The sequence below is a fragment of the Thalassophryne amazonica genome, chromosome 4, assembly GCF_902500255.1.
Source record: "Thalassophryne amazonica chromosome 4, fThaAma1.1, whole genome shotgun sequence".
Taxonomy (NCBI): Eukaryota; Metazoa; Chordata; class Actinopteri; order Batrachoidiformes; family Batrachoididae; genus Thalassophryne; species Thalassophryne amazonica.
Window position 1 is genome coordinate 80,128,097 of NC_047106.1, and position 20,550 is coordinate 80,148,646.

General features: G+C 41.5%; 1 protein-coding gene across 1 annotated transcript in view; it reads right to left on the reverse strand.

The window, feature by feature from the left end:
• Window positions 1-20,550, reverse strand: part of slc19a3a (solute carrier family 19 member 3a) — a 28,244-nt gene that overhangs the window by 6,564 nt on the left and 1,130 nt on the right. Inside the window, exon 2 of the mRNA XM_034168145.1 lies at window positions 10,427-10,662. Within this exon, the coding sequence (XP_034024036.1) occupies window positions 10,427-10,662 (236 nt within the window). The remainder of the gene's footprint in view (window positions 1-10,426; window positions 10,663-20,550) is intronic.

Here is a 20,550-nt window from a genome sequence, read left to right on the forward strand (position 1 = left end):
CAGCACACACAATACTCCATAATGACAATGTGGATTTTTTTTTCTCACAACCTTTGCCATTGAGCTCAGGTGCATCCTGTTTCCACTGATCATCCTTGAGATGTTCCTACAACTTAATTGGACTCCACCTGTGGTAAATTCATTTGACATGATTGAAAGACATAAGCTGTCTACATATAAGGTCCTACAACCAACCAACCAACCAACCAACCAACTTTTTTCTTATATAGCGCCAAATCACAACAAACAGTTGCCCCAAGGCGCTCCATATTGTAAGGCAAGGCCATACAATAATTATGAAAAACCCCAACGGTCAAAACGACCCCCTATGAGCAAGCACTTGGCCACAGTGGGAAGGAAAAACTCCCTTTTAACAGGAAGAAACCTCCAGCAGAACCAGGCTCAGGGAGGGGCAGTCTTCTGCTGAGACTGGTTGGGGCTGAGGGAAAGAACCAGGAAAAAGACATGCCGAGAAGGGGGGCAGAGATCGATCACTAATGATTAAATGCAGAGTGATGCATACGGAGCAAAAAGAGAAAGAAACAGTGCATCATGGGAACCCCCCCACAGTCTACGTCTAAAGCAACATAACCAAGGGATGGTCCAGGGTCACCCGATCCAGCCCTAACTATAAGCCTTAGCGAAAAGGAAAGTTTTAAGCCTAATCTTAAAAGTAGAGAGGGTATCTGTCTCCCTGATCTGAATTGGGAGCTGGTTCCACAGGAGAGGAGCCTGAAAGCTGAAGGCTCTGCCTCCCATTCTACTCTTACAAACCCTAGGAACTACAAGTAAGCCCGCAGTCTGAGAGCGAAGCGCTCTAATGGGGTAATATGATACTATGAGGTCCCTAAGATAAGATGGGACCTGATTATTCAAAACCTTATAAGTAAGAAGAAGAATTTTAAATTCTATTCTAGAATTAACAGGAAGCCAATGAAGAGAGGCCAACACGGGTGAGATATGCTCTCTCCTGCTAGTCCCCGTCAGTACTCTAGTTGCAGCATTCTGAACCAACTGAAGGCTTTTTAGGGAACTTTTAGGACAACCTGATAATAATGAATTACAATAGTCCAGCCTAGAGGAAATAAATGCATGAATTAGTTTTTCAGCATCACTCTGAGACAAGACCTTTCTGATTTTAGAGATATTGCGTAAATGCAAAAAGGCAGTCCTACATATTTGTTTAATATGCGCTTTGAATGACATATCCTGATCAAAAATGACTCCAAGATTTCTCACAGTATTACTAGAGATCAGGGAAATGCCATCCAGAGTAACGATCTGGTTAGACACCATGCTTCTAAGATTTGTGGGGCCAAGTACAATAACTTCAGTTTTATCTGAGTTTAAAAGCAGGAAATTAGAGGTCATCCATGTCTTTATGTCTGTAAGACAATCCTGCAATTTAGCTAATTGGTGTGTATCCTCTGGCTTCATGGATAGATAAAGCTGGGTATCATCTGCGTAACAATGAAAATTTAAGCAATACCGTCTAATAATACTGCCTAAGGGAAGCATGTATAAAGTGAATAAAATTGGTCCTAGCACAGAACCTTGTGGAACTCCATAATTAACTTTAGTCTGTGAAGAAGATTCCCCATTTACATGAACAAACTGTAATCTATTAGACAAATATGATTCAAACCACCGCAGCGCAGTGCCTTTAATACCTATGACATGCTCTAATCTCTGTAATAAAATTTTATGGTCAACAGTATCAAAAGCAGCACTGAGGTCCAACAGAACAAGCACAGAGATAAGTCCACTGTCCGAAGCCATAAGAAGATCATTTGTAACCTTCACTAATGCTGTTTCTGTACTATGATGAATTCTAAAACCTGACTGAAACTCTTCAAATAGACCATTCCTCTGCAGGTGATCAGTTAGCTGTTTTACAACTACCCTCTCAAGAATCTTTGAGAGAAAAGGAAGGTTGGAGATTGGCCTATAATTAGCTAAGATAGCTGGGTCAAGTGATGGCTTTTTAAGTAATGGTTTAATTACTGCCACCTTAAAGGCCTGTGGTACATAACCAACTAACAAAGATAGATTGATCATATTTAAGATTGAAGCATTAAATAATGGTAGGACTTCCTTGAGCAGCCTGGCAGGAATGGGGTCTAATAAACATGTTGATGGTTTGGATGAAGTAACTAATGAAAATAACTCAGACAGAACAATCGGAGAGAAAGAGTCTAACCAAATACCGGCATCACTGAAAGCAGCCAAAGATAACGATACATCTTTGGGATGGTTATGAGTAATTTTTTCTCTAATAGTCAAAATTTTGTTAGCAAAGAAAGTCATGAAGTCATTACTAGTTAAAGTTAATGGAATACTCAGCTCAATAGAGCTCTGACTCAGTTGAAACTGCATGTCAGAGCACAAACCAAGCATGAAGTCAAAGGAATTGTCTGCAGACCTCTGAGAGGATTGTCTTGAGGCACAAATCTGGGGAAGGATACAGAAACATTTCTGCTGCTTTGAAGGTCCCAGTGAGCACAGTGGCCTCCATCATCCATAAATGGAAGAAGGAGGCATCCACTAGGACTCTTCCGAGAGCTGGCCACACATCTCAACTGAATGATTGCGGGAGAAGGGCCTTAGTCAGGGACGTGACCAAGAACCTGATGGTCACTGACAGATCTCCAGCATTCCTCTGTGGAAAGAGGAGAACCTTCCAGTAGGAAAACCATCTCTGCAACAATCCACCAGTCAGACCTGTATGGTAAAGTGGCCAGATGGAGCCCGCTCCTTAGTAAAAGGCACATGGCAGCTCACCTGGAGTTTGCCAAAAGGCACCTCAAGGACTCTCAGACCATGAGAAACAAAATTCTCTGGTCTGATGAGACAAAGATTGAACTCTGGTGTGAATGCCAGGCCTTGTGGCCTTGGAAACCAGGTATATCCCTACATGGTGGTGGCAGCATCATGCTGTGGGGATGTTTTTCAGCAGCAGGAACTGGGAGACTAGTCAGGATTGAGGGAAGGTGAATGCAGCAATGTACAGAGATATCCTGGATGAAAACCTGCTCCAGAGTGCTCTTGACCTCAGACAGGGGCGACAGTTCATCTTTCAGCAGGACAATGACCTTAAGCACACAGCCAAGATATCAAGGGGTGGCTTCAGGACAACTCTGTGAATGTCCTTGAGTGACCCAGCCAGAGCCCAGACCTGAATCTGACTGAACATCTCATCCGGTCAAAGTAGACAAAGTATTGCGCAAAGGGTGTGAATACTTATCAGATTTGATGTAGCTTCAAATGTTATGGAGCTAGATCCAGAAGAAAACCGCCATTACCGAAAAATCGTTTTTATACAATAACTTTTGAACTAATAAAGACATAAAAGTGATTCCAAGTTCTACTGGTATGCTTTCATGGTCAAGGACGTCAAATATAAAGGAAAGAACAGTGTATGTATCATAATTTTGGTTGTAACACTGAATTTTAGGGTCAGTGACCCTATGGCCTTGTGTAGCACATGCAACACTTAAAAAATAGTTCTATTTCAGAATTTACTGTTATTTATTTAGAGAAGTGTTTCATAAATGTTAAAAAAATAATATATTTGCAGTTTAGTTGAATAATAAATTTAATTTTGTCTCATTTGTTTTTGTCTATAAGCACATGCAATATCAATATCAGTGCTCAGATGCCAGTAGCTTCTGGGAAAGGTGCAAGTTGCAATAAACTGTGATGCCAAGCGCTAAGGATACATGCTATCCAGTCACAGCAGATGAAACTTTTTTTTACTACTGAGCAAACATCATTGTTAGACTTTTTTAGGTTCAATGATTCCACGGCGTGTAGATGTTATGGCGTCAGTGACCCCTTGGCCTTGGCGAAGGTTTGCACTCTCCGAGTGCTTCTACTTTTTATTTGTTAAAAAAAAGGCAGTTATTAACAATTTATAAAATGACAATTTGTTAGTACAAGTGAAGCGCCGCATAGCAGCGCGAAGCTCAATCTTGTGGTAGATGAAGGCACAAACTGGAAATGGTACAAAAATCTGCCCAGGCAAGAAAAAGTCATGAACCGGACAAGACTGCCATAAAAACCCACAAACTGATGGTAGAGGAAGCCACAAACCAGAAATGACATGGTGAGATGTTGAAGAGCTTCGTTTTTTCATATCCACAACATATACATATTACTAAATTAAAACACTACTGGACACAGGCGCATGAGTGTGGCCTTTCAGCAGGCAGACGCAGATGTCCATCTGAGCTGACAGAACCTTCACCATCAGCGGTGAACATCAAGTGGAACAACGGACAGGACACACACATCCAAATAGCCTCACAGGTCAAAGCCACACTCTCACAAGCGCCACTAGCTTAGCTTATGTATGACAAGCTAAAAGTTAACGCTCTCGTTATGGCCGAACAACATTCCACAGTTTCTGGGTATTCTGTGTTAGTACTCGCCCGTGGCCGATGTGCTTGATGAATTCCTGAGCAAAAAGTAGTTCCCAGATAATTGTGATAAATTCCTGTGAGATAATGAGTATATCTCATCTAAATCAATTATAAAATTTACCAGTAATAAAAATATAAAGAGAACTGAAGTTTTAAGAGTGGCCATAATAAATATTTAAGAAACTTAAAAGTTTATGAGCACTGTAAACATTGACACGATGGAGTTTGATGCGGGAGAGTTCAGAAAGATACGACTGGAATGTTCTAATGGCCATTTACGGTTGGTGATGAAAGACTTGGGTGTTAACTTTGTGTTAAAGTCAAAACAAGAAGCTGCACTGAAAGAGATCTATGTGGGAAGAGATACATTCTGTGTGTTGTCGCTCCAGCGAGAGCGGCACACTGAGCAGGGTGGGTCAAAGCCTCCCAGCAGAACATCAGGGCAAAACAGCAGGACTTCCTTCTGCAGCTTAGTCCACAATCCTACATTGTAAACAGACAAGCATAAATAATGAAGGAATATCTGAAGGAGGAGGAGCTTCATGTCATAGCTAAGTGGTTCATTTATGGTTTTCAAAATTAGCTGAAAAGCTAATCTGTTAACAAAAAAGTTAGCATCGCTAATTAGTGGAACTGTGCCCACCACTGCTGTAGGCTCATGTTTCCCCTCTACTGCCAGCAAAATGCAACTGAAATGATACATCTTCCTTGTAACCAAGCTTTTTGAGCCACAGCATTGAAGCTATGGCTGGTAAAAAGCCACAGAAAAAGCTGCAGTTGCTGAAGCCTGGAAGTCCTTCAGATTTTAACATGGGTATGTTGGTGGTAGGGATGAGCGAGTTAGAGTACCTTTATTAGAGTGGTGACATGATGAGTCGAAAAAAATCGGTCACGTGTCTCATCGTGCCAACTTGGGGCAAAAATAGTGTTGGCTGTTAATGTGTCTGCATGTAAATCCAGCTATTTTATTTGTTGAAAATGCAAGGTTGCTGTGCATTTTTCCACACATAAAGTTAAAAAATATTGATTAAGGTGTGTGTGTGTCTCTGTGTGTGTGAGACTGTGTGAGAGGGAGAGAGAGGTTGTTCGACCAATTTATTTTTATGAACTGCACTGAGAAAGTGTCAGATACTGTATGCAGCCATATACAATAAAAATGTTAATAGACTACTTTGTGTCTTCAGCTATATGTGTGTAAGACTGTTTTTTTAATGAACTATGTGAACTTGGTGATTCATGCAAAGATCCAGTGATGGCAAACAGGGAAATATGTCAGCCTTGTTCACTGTATTCTTCTGAAAAGCATCGCGTTCACTACAAGCAAAAGTTTTCCAACTGACTTTATATCACCAGCCAAACTAACAGCAAGCAAACGGTTAAAAAAAAAACCCAACCGGAGTGGAGGCAGTGAGCGACGCGACATCAGCCGTTTTCAGCTCTGTCTTGTCAAATGCACTACATACAATACGAAACAAGTTCACCAAGTAACTTTAAATATACAAACCAAAACAGAGGCGAGGTAAAGAAAAGTTAAGGAGTACTGAGAGAGCAATGTGAGGTAGAGTCACAGAGCACGGACCAAGCACAGAGAGAGATCAGTTCCTGTGCGTGCGTGCGTGTACATATGCAAGAGGCTGCAGAGAGATGTCTGAAGAGAGGGGTGGGCGCTGTGTGTGACTAGCCAATCAGAGTGTGAAGACAGGTAGCCAATGAGGATTTTCTTTGAAGACGAGCACAGATATTTTTACTCATGTCATGCTCATACTCAAAAATGCTTTATCCTTACCAGATACTTGTCTGAAATGAGTATCCGGCTCAACCCTAGTTGGTGGTTTCCCTTGCTAGTCTCCTGCATATACCCACTCAGTTTTTGACCTGCTGTTCATGATTAATTTAAACAAATGTCAAAAGACACTCAGTGACTGTTGATGGTTGTGTTCTTGTATCCACTCCATAACCTGTCTAGAATGAACAGGGTGCAAGAAGGAACGCGTCAGCGTCACTTGTGGCAGCGTCACTCCAACAGCGATAGACAGCTCAGAGGCGGTTCATCCAGGCCCGCGGTATCAGCGGAGGTGGTTCATCAGGACCCGCGGCATCTGCGGAGGTGGTTTATCCAGGCCCACGGCATCGTGGAGGTGGTTCATCCAGGCCTGCGGCGTTGGTGGGGGTGATACATCCAGGCCCGCGGTGTCGGCTACATCCGAGGCTAGTGGCGGCTACATCCGCGGCTGGCGGCGGCGACATCTGAGGCTGGAGAATTACATCTGAGGTTGCCTACGGCTACATCCGTGGCTAGCGGTAGCTACGACCGTGGCTGGGGGCGGCTGTGAACGAGGTTAGCAACGGGGAGGGTTGGTGTGCAGCGACCAGACCTGGGGTGGTGGAGGCTACGGGTGAGAATTGTTTTTGTAATCAATAGTGGCCATACTGAGCCATGATAGTCGGCATGGCACCACCCAGGAAAACAGATAAACTTGAGGAAGATATAGAGGAGATAAAGACCTCATTAAACCGTATATCAAAAGACATGTCTAATTTAGACAGGCTGACGGTGGAGATGAAAGAACTCCAAAATCTGGTTAAAGAGAAGGACAAGATCATTAAGAAACTTGAGCAACGTGTAGATAAACTTGAACAATTCACTAGAAAAGATGATGTTATAATATCTGGACTAGAAACAAAACTTCGGACATATGCAAGGGTGGTGGATTCTGGTGGAACCAGTGGGGAGGATGCACCACCTGAAGAACGACAATGATTGGAACAACAATTTACAAACTTTTTATATCAAAAAGGTGTTGTCATCCATCAAGACACGATATCAGACTGTTATACTATTCCAACTAAAGATAGAAAAAATAAACTAACATTGTTATACGATTTACAAGCAGAAAATATAAAAATGAGTTAAGACAGGCAAAGAATTTGAAAGGAACGAGTGTCTATATAAATGAGCATCTAACAAAAAAAAATGCAGATATTGCTAGGGAAGCAAGACTACTAAAAAAACAGAAACACATTGTTGCTACATGGGTCTGGAATTGTAGGGTGTGGATTAGAGTGAAAGAAGGAACAAATGGTATACAAATCAAAAAACATGGAGGACCTTACAAAATACAGACCTGAATAGACAATCAAATATGACGTCTGTTGGTAATTGGACCAACAAAAAATCAGATCAAACATGGAAACAGATGATAAAATATATGACATAGACACTAATACTAATGAAAGTATATTTGACTTAAAAACGATTGGTTGTGAGTATTATACGGTAGAACAGCTGAATAGTGAAAAAATTGCAGAAGATACCCTGTCACTCATACATACAACCCCTGGCAAAAATTATGGAATCACTGGCCTCAGAGGATGTTCATTTAGTTGTTTAATTTTGTAGAAAAAAAGCAGATCACAGACATGACACAAAACTAAAGTCATTTCAAATGGCAACTTTCTGGCTTTAAGAAACACTATAAGAAATCAAGGAAAAAAAGATTGTGGCAGTCAGTAGCGATTACTTTTTTAGACCAAGCAGAGGAAAAAAATATGGAATCACTCAATTCTGAGGAAAAAATTATGGAATCACCCTGTAAATTTTCATCCCCCAAATTAACACCTGCATCAAATCAGATCTGCTCACTGACATTGACCCTATGCCATGACATTGACCCTATGTGTCTTTTTGCAAGGAATGTTTTTGCAGTTTTTGCTCTATGGCAAGATGCATTATCATCTTGAAAAATGATTTCATCATCCCCAAACATCCTTTCAATTGTCCAAAATATCAACATAAACTTGTGCATTTATTGATGATGTAATGACAGCCATCTCCCCAGTGCCTTTACCTGACATGCAGCCTCATATCATCAATGACTGTGGAAATTTACATGTTCTCTTGAGGCAGTCATCTTTATAAATCTAATTGGAAAGGCACCAAACAAAAGTTCCAGCATCATCACCTTACCCAATGCAGATTTGAGATTCATCACTGAATATGACTTTCATCCAGTCATCCACAGTCCACAATTGCTTTTCCTTAGCCCATTGTAACCTTGTTTTTTTCTGTTTAGGTGTTAATGATGGCTTTCGTTTAGCTTTTCTGTATGTAAATCCCATTTCCTTTAGGCGGTTTCTTACAATTCGGTCACAGACGTTGACTCCAGTTTCCTCCCATTCGTTCCTCATTTGTTTTGTTGTACATTTTTCGATTTTTGAGACATATTGCTTTAAGTTTTCTGTCTTGACGCTTTGTCTTCCTTGGTCTACCAGTATGTTTGCCTTTAACAACCTTCCCATGTTGTTTGTATTTGGTCCAGAGTTTAGACACAGCTGACTGTGAACAACCAACATCTTTTGCAACATTGCGTGATGATTTACTCTCTTTTAAGAGTTTGATAATCCTCTCCTTTGTTTCAATTGGCATCTCTCGTGTTGGAGCCATGATTCATGTCAGTCCACTTGGTGCAACAGCTCTCCAAGGTGTGTTCACTCCTTTTTAGATGCAGACTAACGAGCAGATCTGATTTGATGCAGGTGTTAGTTTTGGGGATGAAAATTTACAGGGTGATTCCATAATTTTTTCCTCAGACTTGAGTGATTCCTATATTTTTTTTCCTCTGCTTGGTCTAAAAAAGTAACCGTTACTGACTGCCACAATCTTTTTTTCTTGATTTCCTATAGTGTTTCTTAAAGCCAGAAAGTTGCCATTTGAAATGACTTTAGTTTTGTGTCATGTCTGTGATCTGCTTTTTTTTCTACAAAATTAAACAACTGAATGAACATCCTCCGAGGCCGGTGATTCCATAATTTTTGCCAGGGGTTGTATAAACAGCCGAAGCTTGTATTGTAAAATGTCACAAATAAAAGATTATTTAAATCAGTTTAAAAATAGATTTAGTATTGTTGCAATCACTGAATCTTGGCTTAAAGATGATCTCATGGATGAAGTTCAAATGGAGGGATATATTTTGTAAACAGAAGATATAAAAAAGGAATCCATAAAAGGAAAAATAGCGAAAGCCATTGCTGTTTTGCATAAAGTAAAATATTCATTAAATAGTTATGGTTTATTAACATTGTACAATTCATTGATTGTCCCATATTTAACTTATTGTGTAGAAATCTGGGGATCAACATACACACCTATATACAACCTTTATTTATTTTGCAGAAAAGAGCTTTAAAAGTGATTAGTAACAGTGGTTTTAGAGATCCATCTAATCCATTGTTTATTAAGTATAGGGTACTTAAATTTCATGATTTAGTCGATTTGAAAATATTACAATGTACCAAGTTAATAAAAATACTTTACCAACAAACATTCAAAATATGTTTGAAAAAAGAGTAAGTAGTTATAAATTGAAAGGAACAGAAGTCTTTAAAAAACCAAGACTTAGAACCAAAGTAAAGGAACGGGGTATTGCAGTAAATGGTGTCAAATTATGGAACAATCTTAATAAAGAAATTAAAGAATTAAGGTCGCTTAAATTATTTAAACGTACTAAATTAGATGTATTAAGTAAGTATGAAACTATGAAATAAGTCAGTGGGCTGCAAGAAAGTTTAAAAAAAAAAAAAAAAAAAAGTAATCTGTTAATAATGTTTGGAGTGTCTTAAGTTTAAAATGTAACCTGTCAGAGATGTAAACTATTAATTAATGGTCATAATTATGAAATGGGTCAGTGGTATGTGACAAGTTAAAGAAATGCAATCTGTTAAATAATGACTATGATGCTGGATATTGAAAGATTGTATTGTTAAAAGGGGCAGAAATCATAAGACTTGTTCTTTCTGCTCCTTTTCATTCTGGTGTTGTGGTGCTTTGTTTCTGCTTTTCTGTTTTTCTTTTAAATGAATGAAATAAATATTAAAGAAAGAAAGAACTGACTGCACTACCTTGCCATTGAAATTATTGAAATTTGAGTTTGAGTAACTAATGTGGATCAGTATGTGAAATTCAGACACCTGGCTGTGCTGGAGTCTTGCTCTTCACTTGGAGTTACCTGTAGATGTAGGAGAAATAAGCCACTTCGCTGGCTGTAACCACTCCATAGAAGAACTGCGTGGCCTGCATGGCTCCGACACTCTGAGTCCAGAGCAGCATGGCTGTGGTGATGAACAGGGTGATGGCCTGGAACACAACCACGGGCTTGTAGCACAGCCAGTCAGTGAGCAAGAACACAGGCACCAGCACGGAGAGGTAGGAGTACGTCCACACCGGGAAAATCTGGTTGTTCACCTGATGGCAAAGAAATGCCAATAAATCAGTATACAAATAATGAATGTTTGTGATTTGAATATTTCATGAGGTGAAATATTTGTTCTATTGAAAGAATAAAAAAACATTCATTTTATATATAATGGCAAAAATAGTTTTTGTCATTTGATATTTTATTATTTTTTTGCGGGCAGCATGGTGGCTTAGTGGTGAGCAATGTTGCCTCACAGGAAATGGTAAATGGACTGCATTTATACAGCGCTTTTCCATCTGCATCAGACACTCAAAGCGCTTTACAAATAATGCCTCACATTCACCCCAATGTGAGGTTGCTGCCATACAAGGTACTCACTACACACTGGGAGCAATAGGGGATTAAAGCCCTTGCCCAACCCCCTGAGTGATTTTCCAGTCAGGCTGGGATTTGAACCGAGGATCTTCTGGTCTCATGCCCAATGACTTGACCACTAGACCATCACTTCCCCCAAGAAGGTCACACGTTCCATTCCCACTTGTGGTCTTTCTGTATGGAGTTTGCATGTTCTCCGTGTTTGTGTGGGTTCTCTCTGGATGCTCTGGTTTCCTCCCACATCGAAAGACACACAGGTTAGTTGGATGGGAAACTTTTAAGTTATCCATAGGTGTGAGTGTGGGTGTGACTGTTTGTTTGTCTATATGTGACCCTGTGACATACTGGTGTCCTGCCTAGGGTGTACCCCGCCTCACTCTCTGACTGCTGGTATAGGCTCCAGCCCCCCCGAGACCTTTTAATGGAGTAAGCGGTTGAAGATGTGTGAGTGAGAAGAACTATTGCTCAGTCAATGAAACACAATGGCAAATCTTATGAATAATCCATGTCATGTGACATACAACCCCAATTCCAATGAAGTTGGGACGTTGTGTGTTGGGTATTTTCTCCTCCAAACATTTTTAAAACCTTTAACAAGACAAACAGAGTCAAGAAACACCAGTGAGACAGAAAGTCAAATTTTACGCGCGGAGTGTGGCCAGGCTGTACACCAAGGCTACACTTAAAGTCTGGCCTGCTTTTCCGCTCTTTTTATTAAGAGACGCCCTCATCACATAAACAAGAAACTTGTCCTAAGGGTGGGGGTGATGACGCAAGACAAGTTTCTTCCCATAACATAAACGCATACGTCAATAAGTGCAGCTGTAAGGAAGAACACTTTCAGGTCAGCACATCTCGTTCGTCTGTTACAGGTATCAGCTGTTCTGCATCTGCCTGAAGTGTCCTGTCTTTCACACTCCTTCACACTAAACACCACATCACAATAGTCAAAACGTTCTCTTACTCCCAGTCGTTAGAGGCTGCGAAAACAAAGTTATATTATAATAATAAGTACATCCAGCCCTTCATTCCCAGCTCAGATTGACCCCAGAGTGCTAAAACAAAATTGAATTCTCAGGATTGCATTAAGACAGGTGCAAAACAGCACATCTCCGTTCTCATGAGAAAGAAGACAAAGCTAAAACAAGGTTGAATAACACGTACATTCTCAGGGTGAAGTGCAAAACAGCACAACACCGTTCTCATGAGAAAGAAGACAAATGTACAAATGTTTAACAGTGATAACATATATACAAAATCCTTAACATTCCCCTCCTGTTTATCGCCTGTTAAACATACAGTAGGCATCACTCAGCTTAGCACTTCTTTTTGAGATTTTCACTAAGAGGTTCATCATGGTATGTTCTCTCTCTAGGCTTACACCCCAGAGGTGATGTCGTCATTGTCACCATCATCGGTGTCTGGGTCATCATACTTCCATTGGTCTGGGTACAGGTCAGGAGAGCCATCGTCCTCCTCGTTGTCGTCTGTCCGCAGAAGTGGATATGATGCCGGACCCCCTTCTGGTCCTGGACTTATTGCTGTGGTTATCATTCTATTTACAAGGCCTCGGAGACATGGAATACAACAACATCCACACAATGTTAGAATTGCAGCAAATACTGCTATAGACACTAATAGTGAAGAAATCAAAGACCTCCATTTTCCCATCCCTTCCAGCCACCAATCCCAGCCTTCGGTGTTTACTCCACTGTGCTCTTTCATCTTCCTGTTCAACGTCCTCAGCCCGTCAATGGCTTGAGTGAGACTGCCGTCTGCAGCCGTGTTGTTGGGAATGAATGTGCAGCATTGTTCTCCGAACATGGCACAAACACCTCCTTTCTCTGCCAACAACATATCCAGAGCAATACGATTCTGGAAGGCCATAAGGGACGTGGCTTCTAACTGTGAATGGACAGCCTTAAATCCTTCCTCAGTCCAATTTCCTAATTTCTGTACATTGTAGTGGATGTAGTTTATTCTGTCCACGTTTTTATTAATTGAGCACCACCAACAGATGGAAGATTCGAATCCAGCTGCTATTTGATTAACCAGTTTATACTCGTCAGGCACTCCCCTGGGGACTCCTATTGCGTCAATATATGTTGGATTTCCCACTCCTTTCCAATCTCTTTTCACTCTATGTCTGGCTATGCCTTTCTGCCAATCTTCAGGAATAAGAGAGGCTGCATATGTCGTAACGTCTTCAGGGGTCATGGGTATGGCTTCAACTGGTAACAATAATGATATTAATGCACAATAACCTGACACATTCCATGGCAGTCTGTCAAAGATTCTGTTATCCCCACACCACCACCATACGTCACTCCTCCCGACAGGTTTGAATGTGGGAGTACTATGGACCACATTCTTACACCAGGCGGTGTGGTTTAAGCTACCCAAAGTCTTACTTGTCCCTGTCAAGTGTACACATGTATGGTTAGCATGCCCAACTTTGCTTGAGAATAAAGGTTTAATCTTAGTCAATTTGGTCACTGGATAGATCTTGTCCCACTTAGAACAATTGTTGTTTGCCGCAATGTATGTCTGTGTCATAGCAGTCAGTAGACAGTCTTTGGGTAATGCTGCTGGTATTACCTGTAATATAGGTCTGGGTCCCATACATACAACACAGTCCTTCTTTGCTGCTAGTCCTGCTTGTTCTGCCATTAAAAGCCAATTGTTATTTTGTCCACTAATTCCTGTAGTTACTAGGAACCAGTCATCTGCCTTCATGTCTTTTGTGCCTTGTACAGACACCCCCTTTGCTTGTATGGGCACCCCCTTTGCTTGTATGGGCACCCCCTTTGCTTGTATGGACACCCCCTTTGACGTACTTAATTCGGTCAATATTGGTTGCTGTACTCTATCTGTTTCACAGAGGAAGAAATGGAAATACGGATCTTTTCCTTGTTTGTATACCCAAAGGAGGAACAACCAACAGTCTCCCTCTATATCAGGTGGGAATATGGTTCCTTTTTCTGTGGTATTCACCACTATAGACAGCTTATCATCTGTTTGATACATTTTGAGAATTTGACTCTGGTACTTAGCCCACTCGGTTTGTGCCCATCTTGGTGTCCATCTACTCCATTCATCGGCTACCAACGTTTCCCATCTCCTATCTTGTTGATCGTTGGTCATATACCATGAGAAACTATTTCCGTAATTAGTCCCTCTGTCACCATCCGGCATTCCATGGGTAAGACCACTATATGGTACAGAGATGATCACAGATGTATTTCTAGGAATGCAGGCTTGTACACCAAATCGGTACGCATTATTCCCATTACAGCTATGTACTGTGGCATTTATTATCGGACTGGGGTCTTCGTTACTTCTTTTTGGTCTCTGCAATCTGTGGATGTGATCCTTATTATCATGTCCCGTGCTCATGGCTTTTAATAATAATCCCAATTCAAAAAAGAAAAGTAGCATAACAAGGACTGTCCGTGGGGTCCAGAAACCCTCGTTCTTTTTATTTTTTTCTTTCGCCATTTCTGCACACTACAGCACACCTATGTTCAGAACAGTGGCTTCTTAATGTCTTCTGCTAGCTTTCGTGTCTAACCTGGATCTTAACACCAAGCTCACACACTATTACTAGTCTTGTCCTACTGTTCTTACTGTTTGTCTGTGTCTGCAGAAATGACTTTCTTACAGTGAGTTAAATGAATCCATGTACTTCTTTCCCCAATTTTCAAAGCTGTGGGTGTTGTGAGTAGTACTTGATAGGGCCCTTCCCATTTAGGTGAATGCCAGTGTTTTCTCTTGATGCTTCTTATCAACACCCAGTCTCCAGGTACCACTTTAGGGTCCTCCTGTGGAGAAATGGGATCATCAGTGTTTGGATCTCTCCCTCGTTGTCCTTCTAACATTTTTCTCATGTAATCCGCCAAATTGGCTTCCTCAGGTACATCCCAAATTTGTCCATAATATGGCAATCGATATTTTCTGCCAAACAATGTTTCATACGGTGTCAACCCCATGGTACTAGTTATGTTTATATACATTTTTACCAAATCTACACAATGCGTCCATGGTCTGCCTCCATTGGTTTCCTCCATTGTCTTTCTAAGTCTGTTTTTTACTGTTCCATTCATCCTTTCCACTAATCCGGCGCTTTGTGGATGATAAGAACAATGATTTTTGAGATTAACCTGTAGTGCTTCTCCTACGTATTGCACTATTGTATTAACAAAATGCGCTCCATTATCTGAATAGACTGTTTCTGGTATTCCAAATCGTGGGATGATGTCTTTGCATAATGCTTTAGCCACTGTAAGTGAATCTGCATGTTTTGTAGGGAACAATTCTACCCATTTTGAGAAGGCATCAATTATGACTAAACAAAATTCCTTCCCTTCATGTTTACTCAGCTGTATATAATCCATATGAATCACTTGAAAGGGATATTGTGGTGTTGGAAATTTACCTCTTTGGGGTCTCAAATTGCCTTGTGAGTTGTGTTTTGCACATATCATGCATGCTCTACAATGCTGTTTTGCATATGCATCGAACCCATAAAGACAAAAAATAGATTGCAATTGCGATATCATACCCCCTGATGAGACATGCGTCACGCCATGGCTCATAATAGCTGCCCATTTAAACATATTTTTTGGCAATATGGGTTTCTTTTGTGGTCATACGTACAAGTCATTTGCATACGTAGCTCCTTTAGCTATCCACATTTGTTTTTCTCTGTCTGTTGCCTGCTGTTGCATGTCAGCAAGCAGTGTATGACCTAAATGCAAATCTGGAGTAGTTTCCTGTACAACAAAAATAGAAGAAGCTGCTGCTGCCTCTTTTGCTGCTCTGTCAGCAAAATCATTTCCTTTTGAAACACTGTCAGAGCCATTGGTGTGAGCCGCACATTTGCATATAGCAATTTGTTGCAATTTGTTGCATTTGTTGCATTCCTCTGCATAGCAAGGAATCCATGCCCTGCAGTAATTTGTCAATCCAAGAAATGACATCATCTGCTTTTTGGTTTGTGGTTTTGGAGCGTGCAAAATTGCTTCCTTCCTGTCAGACAGGATCGTGCGCCCTGTGGCTGATAACTCATGTCCTAAATATTTTACTTTATCCCTACACAACTGAACTTTGTTTCTACTCACTCTGTGGCCATTGTCAAATAAGAAACATAATAATGCTACTGTGTCAGTTATGCAGTTTTCTCGTGTGTCAGAGGCAATCAAAATGTCATCAACATACACTAACAGTTGGCTATCTGCCGGTGGAACGAAATTGGCTAAACATGCTGACATGACTTGAGAATAAATAGTTGGGCTCTCTGCGTAACCCTGCGGTAATCTGGTGAATGTATATCGTTGTCCTTTAAAGGTAAAAGCAAACCAGAATTGACTATCTGGATGTACTGGCACAGAGAAAAATGCATTACTTATGTCAATTACTGAGAAACTATTAGAATTTGGTCTCAGCGAATTTAACAAGGTGTGTGGATCTGGGACACATGGTGCTCTTTTAATCACAGCAGCATTTACTGCCTGCAGATCTTGAATCATTCTCCACCCCACTGAGGGCGGAGCCTTTTTTACCGGAAATATGGGTGTGTTACATGGTGAATCTGGACATGGCACTATTACTCCTGCTGTTAATAAATCCTCTATTACTGGCCTGATTCCGTCAATTGCATCAGGTTTCAATGGATACTGTCTTACACATGGTCTGTATTCTGTTTTTGGCCTTATAACTACAGGTTGTGCATTTTTAATCAGTCCTACGTCTGAAGGACCTGTTGTCCACAATCCTGACGGTACTGAAGAGAGAAGAGCATCCTCTTCAGGACTCAACTGAAACACTCAGGATTGTGAAGTGGACGCATCAATGTGTGTTCCAGCTGTCAGCACCAATGAGACATTAACTGGCACTTTATACAACTTGGTTGATGGACTGAACTCCGTTCGTGGGCCAACTCTACTCCAATCAGAGGCTGACAAAGCTGTTATGACTGTCAGTCCCAATTCTTGCCATTCTGTCAAATATGGCTTACAAAGTGACATATGTAATGGCATACCTGTGAATCTCAATTTTGATACATCTTCAGTGGCGCCTGTTACTGTTATGACAGCTGTTGAGTTGCCATCATGAATCAAATCGGTCATTGTCAGTTTCACAGGTGAAACATTTTTCAATTTAGTTTCATAGTCACCATCCGGACCTGGAGGATCTTTATGCCACATTGTGACATGCAGGTCAGGTGGTGACATCTGTTGTTCAGGATTTTTTAGTAGGGCTGTCGCTTGCAAGACGACATCTTTACCCCATCCTGCAGCATCTTCTTCTGAAATGTCAAATGTATAGTAATAGGGGAATGTGGGGTCAGCGCTTTCTTCTCTTACCATGTTAACGCCTCCTGTGCGTTCAACAACTAATTTCCCTTGTTCCACAATTATGGACAAGCCCAATGCAGTCAATCCGTCTCGTCCTAGGAGGTTAACTGGACATTGTGGCATGCTCAACACTGACATAGTACACGTCAGGCCAAGTGGATCTGTCAACGTTATGGGTTTGGTGATAGGGACGTCTGATGTTTGTCCATTTGCAGAGCGAACCCTAAAGATTTCGTTGCTTAATTGATGGACAGGTATGTTGTCATTACATGTGGTTCTACATGCTCCTGTATCACAAAGGAATGTCACTGGTCGTCCATTTACCAACAAAGTCACTTCTGGTTTTGGTACCGGATTTCCCAGCAAGGCACACAGATCCATATCACAATCAGACTGCCTATCTGATGTGGAATCATGGATTATGGATTCTAGTCATTGTGGATACTGTGGCTGCGGAGGATTATTCCGTTGTGGAATTCTCCCTGCTGCTCCCTCAGTAGGTGGATTCGGACAATTTCTATACATATGTCCCTCTCTTCCACAGTTCCAACAAATCAGGGGACCACGTGGTGGCCCTCCCTGTCTGTGCTGCTGTTGTGGTTGCCATGGTCCTTGACGTTGTGGCTGTCCACCTTGTCTATTTTGCCATGGCTTTTTTGGGCGTTTGCACTGCTTCTGCTGTCTTAAGTTACCCTGCTGGTAATATATTTCATCATCTCCATGTGCTACATACACTCCTTTGTCGCTGTTTCTTGTCTTTTTCTGCTTTAAGACTTCTTCTGCATGACAGCAGTGTGTATGTGTTTCTTCCAATGTGCCTGTAGGCAATCCAATCCAATGTTTCTGTATCCAAGCTTTTATATCCTTATTGGAATGTTGGATCAGAGCGTTTTTCAATTGTTGTTCATACACAGGTGTTTCTGGCAATATGCCACTATGGACCCTAAACACATTCTCAAACCTGCACCTAAACTCTGTCCATGGCTCTCCTTCTTTCTGAGTTGTCCTGGTAATTTCAGTATAATTTATCTTTGGTCCTAACACTCCTTTCGCACGTGTAATCATAGCTTCCACTCTTGTTTTCAAGACTAGATCATCATGTGTCAGTGGTACGCCTTGTTGATCTGCAGGATTCCAGTCTCCGCGTACCTGACTCCATTTAGGGCCACATGCTTTCATCCACACCTGTTGGACTTCAGGTCCATTAAGGTGGTAAGATGTTCTAATGTTTTCTATATCCTGCATAAAGCCCTCGATATCGACATGTGGCGATGGTATCATGTCGACTGCTGCTTTGATATCATCAGCATTCCATGTCCGATAAACGAGCATGGTTGGTAGCTGTCCTGCTGTTCCTGCACGAGGATTTGGTACTTCTATCATAGGATAGGCACCTCCCTGATCACTATGTTCCACCATGGGAGGGGCTGTAGGCACTTTCGCTTGACTGCGTGTTTGTGGTTTTTCTGGTTTTTCTCTTTTTACCTTAGGTTTTACGGCCAAATCATACTGTGGTGGCGGTACATCGTCATCCTCTGGTAGAGGAGATAAAGGTCTCTTTGTCACCGACGATCCAGCCGGCGGTGGTTGTTGAGGCTGTTCTGGCTCTCTGTGCTGAATTATCACATCTTCTTCTGCCTTACCTACAGCTTTCTTTTTCCTCGCTTTCTCTAATCGTCGCTTCTCTGCTCCTTTCTGTCTGTTCTCTGCTTCCTCCTCCCAAAATGCCACTAAATCTGCCCCTACTTTCTGCATCTTTTTCTCATCACCTTTATGTTCCCGTTCTAACTCCTTCTTCAGCTTTTGTATGCTGATCAGGTTCAGTCGTCCGTCAAAGTCATGTTTATTTATCCAGGTCTCCAATTTCTTTATTGCTTTTGGATTTTTTGCCTCCATAAATTTCCAGTCGTCAGTTGATACATTTTCCTTATTTTTAGACGTCTTACCCCCCATTTTTATTATATTTTTTATCCCTTGTTATAATTTGGACTTCAGACGGGGGCACACCTAGGGTGTTCTAAATCTGAAGTTTTCACACTTTCTTTGGACGTGACAATTAATTTGCCGTCGTGTGGTTGATTCCTTTCACCTCCCCGTAGGAAGCGGAATCACTTGCCTGCTGCTTCCACACGCACGGTTGTCACTAACGTTGTCCAAAGTATTACACTTTCACACAGTTATTTACACTTACACAAAACACTATTTACACATAGAAACACTTTTTAATAATCGTACGCGTATTCTTATGCCAGGGGAGCTCGCCCTTCCGTGAAATTTAACTAATGTCCTGCATTAGGGGACTCCGCCGTCCCTGCCAGATTTAACTGCTTTTTTACAGTGCACATATTCCTACCCGGGATTTCCTTTGCGTATTAAAACAGAGGAGTCCGCACCCTCCTTACAGAGTTTAACTGCTTTGCATTAACAGACGATTCTGTATCATCGCTTGCGGAATTTAACTGTTTTATGTAATCACTTTTATCCCCTACCGGTACGCGTATATAAACAGAGGAGTCCGCACCCTCCTTACAGAGTTTAACTGCTTTGCATTAACAGACGATTCTGTATCATCGCTTGCGGAATTTAACTGTTTATGTGATCTGATCACCACTCACTCAGTACTGTTTACAAAGAAACTTTACTCACTGACTCGACTTCCTGTCTGTCTTCTTCGGGAAAATCTCGTCAACCAGACGATGCCAACGGTGGTCGACAATTGCAGACACGATCAATCGATCGGACCTTGGCCAAGGATTTACGTCTGGACTTGACGACCTCCGCTGGACACCTCCGGTATTGTTGAGATCCCGGACGAGCCCCCAGTCAATGTTGGGTATTTTCTCCTCCAAACATTTTTAAAACCTTTAACAAGACAAACAGAGTCAAGAAACACCAGTGAGACAGAAAGTCAAATTTTACGCGCGGAGTGCGGCCAGGCTGTACACCAAGGCTACACTTAAAGTCTGGCCTGCTTTTCCGCTCTTTTTATTAAGAGACGCCCTCATCACATAAACAAGAAACTTGTCCTAAGGGTGGGGGTGATGACGCAAGACAAGTTTCTTCCCATAACATAAACGCATACGTCAATAAGTGCAGCTGTAAGGAAGAACACTTTCAGGTCAGCACATCTCGTTCGTCTGTTGCAGGTATCAGCTGTTCTGCATCTGCCTGAAGTGTCCTGTCTTTCACACTCCTTCACACTAA